General features: G+C 34.4%; 1 protein-coding gene across 1 annotated transcript; it reads left to right on the top strand.

Moving 5' to 3' along the window:
* Positions 1-750: 750 nt before the first annotated feature.
* Positions 751-3097, top strand: Smp_082290 (neurogenic differentiation factor; the record flags this gene model as incomplete). Its single annotated transcript, XM_018798214.1, has 2 exons — positions 751-948; positions 3005-3097. The coding sequence occupies 2 exons, from the start codon at positions 751-753 to the stop codon at positions 3095-3097; spliced, it is 291 nt and encodes a 96-aa protein (XP_018653178.1).
* Positions 3098-6171: the final 3074 nt, after the last annotated feature.

Genomic DNA, 6171 nt, shown 5'->3' with positions numbered 1-6171 from the left:
GACTCATTCGTACATGAGTAGTTCACTCTTTTAAACTACGTAGAAAATTATCTGTACGTAGATTTGTGGGGATTGTACTATTTTCAAAGTTGAGTTCACGAATTGATCTTAGCTAGACCACCATTAACAACCCAGAAGCACTGAATGAACGTTTCGTCCCGATATGGGACTCTTCAGTAGTGTATATCCACAACCTCGAACTCAGGACCCTCTGTCTCGCGCGCGAATGCTAAACCTATAAACCCCTCAGCCAATATACAACGGTTTTAATGCCTAATTCCGATCGATTCATGGTCTTGCGCAACACTTCATCCATTGTCTGAGGTAAATAACTGTCTCACACTCGACACGAACTGGACTCCACTGGTCACAGCTTCTCAATAGAACCCCCATCTTGAAGCTAGTCACTAGTGAGCACATCATCATTATCAATAGAAAATTGTGTAGAGAATTATTTTGCATGTAAAGTTAAATTTTTTGAGAGATTGCTAAGGAAATCACTGTATAAAACTATGGGTAGAGGGTAATAGGCAACTATTTCAGTCCCGTAGATAACTTTTCCATAGTTCGTACTCACAATCAATGATCACTGGATCCAAATAACTGCTTAGTTAAAAACCAACCCTTTCATTCTGATATTAATTTCATTTGATTGGAACATTGAATAAATTAAACAAATTCACTGTTTCCTGTATCCCCAGCCCGAAGAACTGCATTCACCGTAGATTTATTTTGTGTGGAGGAATTTAAATGTTTTACAAATCAATTGAAGAATATAATATTCAATTGAAATGTCAATATTCAGTAAGCAAATTAAAAAGATTAAAAGCCAATCGACGAGAACGTGCTAGAATGCATGCATTGAATAATGCATTAGAACAGCTTAGAATTATTTTACCTCATTCTTCTTGTGAATCAATAAAACTTAGTAAAATTGAAACATTAAGGGTAAGTCGAAAATTTATTTTAATCACTGAAATATTTACTATTCTGTTTTATTATAAATGCGCAAGCGAAAATGAATGATGGCTAGAAGTGAAATTCAGAACGCTTGTTTTGTCTGATCTTAGGACTCGTCAGCTGGATATGCCTGTAACCCAGAGTTGATGTTCACTCTACGACTTGAATCCAGTACCATTCGCTTCAAACGCTGTAGCTTTATCCACTTATATGCCGCAACACGATAGCCCCTGGCTTGTTGGATTGTTAACAACATTCATGAAAGTATCTAAAAGTCATACATTCCTCCTGCCTCGTGATAGCTAACGCCGTGTAAATAGACAGTTTACTGTATCATAGTAGTTCATAAATCATTGAAATCGGAATCTGACAAGCAGTAATTACAACAAACTTCACAAACCCAATGTAGATGACATTCCTGGCTCTATATCGCCATTGCAATTTTCACAGTACTGACTAAAATACTTAGTTTAATTAAAATTAAGGCTATCTTCACTGATAAGTTATCTTTAAAAGAACAATTCTCAATAATTCATGAATTCGCTGGGAGTTCTTTTAAAGTTTCATCGAAATGATAAGTAGTACAGTTCGCATATAATATTAGGCTAACCATGTATATCTCATCTAACATTGATGTCAAATAATTAGAAATTCCTAAATAGTGGCGGTAGAAAAAAAACTTATAATAGTTTTAATGATGAGATGAAACCAAATATATAGTATTTATTGAAAGACTGTGTTATAACTTGTATCCAAGTGGATGCCCTTGTTAAAGTATGACGTGATATGACTGCCAATCAGAGAGCAGCGAATTGTCGATTGGAACAGTGACACACGAAAACCGTACGAGCAGTCTAGAGTACTTATCGGTCCTGCTTCTGCTTAGCCCAGCTAGTTGAGTCCAGAACAGCCTCTGCGGTATGAATTGTTGTATTTCAAACATACTGAGTTTATATACCAATCAAACTGACCACATCGTACCATAAAATAGAAAATAACATGTGTACAAGATTTAACCAAATGTGGCTGTGAATAAGGGGAACAGTAATCAATAGACTGGGTGTAATCCATGAATGGTAAATCATATAACAATAGTTTATAGTTCGAAATAAAGCTCATGATAAGGGGAACATGAATATGAATAGTTTAGTTACTTAGTGATTATACGATAAAAAATATATGCATAATATTGGTTCATAAATGGATCCCAAAGTTACTATTCACTATTGTTATCGGAACATAACAGACTGATTAACGCATCAGTATTCTTAATTAAAAATGCATATTTTTAAAGGAAGATGTTTTTAAGGATAATTCACTTTGAAGACATTATACGTTACGGGCTGATTTTAGCTAAGAAACCGCTGAAAATCAGGGATTACTGGAGAATTTTTTGTTTGGTGTACGACTGTTCAGCCATATGCACCCATAACCCTAAGAAGGCTCGAACCTACAGTGTTTAGGCAATGTAACAAATGCTACTTATCACTTGTCAGCAAGATGAAGATACGATTAAAAGGGGACTAACGCTAACTGTGGAATCGAACCAGAGGCATCCACCTTCACATTTTGAGATGAAATGTTAAGTGACTTAGGCTAGTGGGCTTATTGCAACTTGATCTATAGAATTTCACCAGCACTTTAAAACTAGACCCAGAGATTAACGAACTGTATATTGCCTTGTTTATGGATAACTCAGGGTATGAATGTCTAAATGAAATTTTCGTTGATTTGTAATAACAAACCAAAGAATTCTATTAAAATATGATTTAAGGTACAGTCTAAATTCAGTTTGCTGATGCCTGTTAATTTCCATTTATACGGTTTATTTTGGACGGACTGATCTCATTCGCGATGCCACTAAAAACAAACAGGTCCTGAACACCTTTTTCGTCCTAGCATGTGACTTCTCACTAACATTGGTTCCTACTACTATCTGAACTAAAATAAATTTGTGGTAAATACAACTAACATATTGGAAATAAATCGCTACAACCCCCCTCCTCCCCAAATAAACGATCTTAATCCTTTAATTTCTTTTCAGCGTGCACGTGATTACATCATATCCCTAATTGATTTATTAAATAAATCTCCACATTCAAATCAATCAATCAATCAACCAATTATAATTCAATAATTCAACAAGAATCCCGGTGAAATGTAAACAGTATTATTTAAACTTTCCACGGATACAGATCACTATCATCATTCAACAGTTACTACTATGTTGTCCAGATAACTTTAATAATAATACTAATGTAGTGTTGACCGGATAACCTTTTTAATTGTCAATTGTCATGTTGGTTGGAGATTATTTCATCACCGAAATCCGTTTTTTTTTCCTTCCTTTTTGTGATGATGATTGTACAAAAAATAAATGAATAATTTTTGTAAATATTATAATAACAATCTATTGAATGTAACTACTGTTGAATGTTAAATTGCTTTTTCGTTTTCCCGGTTAGGTGAATATTCGAAAAGATTTTGTATCATGATTATCAATAAATAATATGGTGAGAATATCATTTATGGACGACCTTCGGACGACGCTAAACTGACCTTGAAAGTCTCCACCTAATAACTAAGACCAAATGAAGATTATAAACCAGTGTGAAGAATTAAGAATTATGATTTACAATTGACAGTTAAGGTTAGGAATTAGATTTAGAGGTTTCATTACGAACAGACACTACCTATAATGCCAAAAATCTATTTAACCAAATAGATGAGTGAATTTCGTGCCAAAATCCGAGATCTGTTATCTTATACATGATTGATTCGTTCATAAATTATGGTCTCGACAATAATATCACTGTAATATTCATTGAAAATAGACGTAATGACTTACTTTTTGTGTGTTGCTCCCTGGCTTTGGGAGCTAGGAATCCTTCAACTGTTGTGATTTTATTATTATTCTAGATAACATAGTTAGTGCCTATTTCATTCAAAAAAGCATTGATAATGCTATCTAGAGAGATAGTGTGTAAGTTTCCCAATCAAATCATCTACTTCAAATAACTTACCATGATAAGGTATGTCAATGATTAGGCTTGAGAGTAAGTAAATTATATAATCACTTACATTATGTTAATTACGTTTACTTATCTTTTCTATTCCAAATGCTTTTCTGTATCTTATAACTCTCTATACAGTATTTATAATGTTACCCATTTCCTGTTAAGTACGCAATGAGCATTTAGATTTAATGATGCAACATATATATCTAAACAAATCTTAATTCCATGTTGAAGAATTAGATATTAGGAGAGATAGTTTGCAGAGTTGTTGTTCATTATTAACTAAATCTGTCTCTCTCTTCACAATAGCAATTATTCAAAGTCAATAATCATATATTTATATCATTCCCTTCTAGAAATAACAGGGAGCACTGAGGAGTTGTTTCATTCTAGCATGGAACTACTCATCAGTCTACATCCACGATCAAACTATAGGGAATCGAGCCTTGTCATGAACGCTTGACCTTTAGACCATTGGACCAACATCTGATTGTACACATGTTTTACTTTAATTAATTCACAATATTGCACCACCGCTTCGCATTGCCTGAGATTGATAAGTGTCCAACACCGAAATAGTTGAACGGAAATGGTCACGGCTTCCCAGAAGAACTCTAGGAATAATATTTTGATGCTAAACACTAGTTAGCAGATGAAGTTTGACATGTACACTGTCAGATTCCGGCTTAGTGGTCTAGAAGTTAGGCATTCACTCCAAGATCAATGGCTCTAGGTTCGATCCCCTATGATGAATATTCACTACTGAAGAGTATTATACTGGCCCCCAAATGCCCTGGTACGGCTGAGAGTGTGGAGAGTCCTCTCTACCTCTCCAAATGATCTCATATGGCCACGCGTACATAGCCTCTGTCAGGGAAGTCCTACTCACTGCCCTCTCGTGGCGGGGGTGTTGTTTACGAAATTGAGAGGACAAAAAGCGAATGTCCGGCGCCTTAACCGGGTTGGTGGACAAGGCGAGTCCACCTAGGGGAGTTGGAAACCCCTGATTCCAATCCAATAGTGTACATGGGCTCCAGCATCCTGAGGGAACAAATGGCGTATGAATCAATCTTTGGTTACCGGCTACCATGGGACTGCATCTCCTTACGATGCTCCACTACCTTGTGGATCACATCTTTAGGTAGAAGGTTCCAGATGTGGCCCCCTAAGAAAACCACTTGCTTCAGTTTGAGCACTCGGGCAGTATCGTCGCCCTCACACAAATCTCATTTGATTTGTGTGGGGCATATGTATCTGGTGCTCCTTTGTACCAATATTTCTGTGTTTAAATAAATAAATAAAAATAAGTATTATACTGTGCAGTACTTCCTGATTATCAGTGATACGCCAGCTAAGATTACTTCATCATTTTAACCATGAAAATTCTACAGTCTCCACAAAATGCCATACTGATAACACGTGATCAATAATAATTCTTACTAAAATCTTCCAGTAAAGTCTACTTGACAGAAATCATAAAACTTCACTTCAACTCATCCATTTCTTTATTAATTATATCAATCAATCCTGTTATATAATTAAGAATTAAATTATAAATACTTGACTTTACTTTTAATCCATAAGATTAAAAAGATGTTTTTGTTTGTTTTTGTTTTTTTACTGGCAACATTCAAAATGAACTGATCAAATAAAGAAGGGAGAAGTAATCACTTTAGACATGCAATGAATAGTGATTACGTAATCATAAGATATTATTATTATTACTATCCCTATTTAATGTTTAGAATGTTAGTATACAATGAAGAGAAATAGATAAACACGTGTAGTTACATGACATGTGTACATTAAAATGGATGTACGATTCTCTGTTTTCTTTCTATCACTTTCTGACTATCTCCCCCTTATTCATCCACAATGGAACCCCTTCCTTTCAGTACACGTGAATGACCATAATAATTTATTTTGTCAAAAAAATATTCATTAAGGTTGACTTATTTGGTTCCAAGAAGTCATTTTATTATTCTCTTCAATGAACTTAAAAATATTATGACATGATAAAAATATCTTTGTCAAACCAATGATGATGTAACCAGAAAAAAAAAAAAAAGAACAACATCATTAAAATCTATTTTGTCATCTCAAAAATTTATTCTTCTGTAAAGAAATAAACAAATTTATGATTCTCTTGAAGGAAAAATTTCCGTTCATTGTATATATTTAAGGGATGTAGACC

Source organism: Schistosoma mansoni, chromosome 6 (assembly GCF_000237925.1).
Source record: "Schistosoma mansoni strain Puerto Rico chromosome 6, complete genome".
NCBI lineage: Eukaryota > Metazoa > Platyhelminthes > Trematoda > Strigeidida > Schistosomatidae > Schistosoma > Schistosoma mansoni.
The sequence above is the reverse complement of the archived record's forward strand: the minus strand, read 5'-3'. Positions and strand labels throughout refer to the sequence as shown.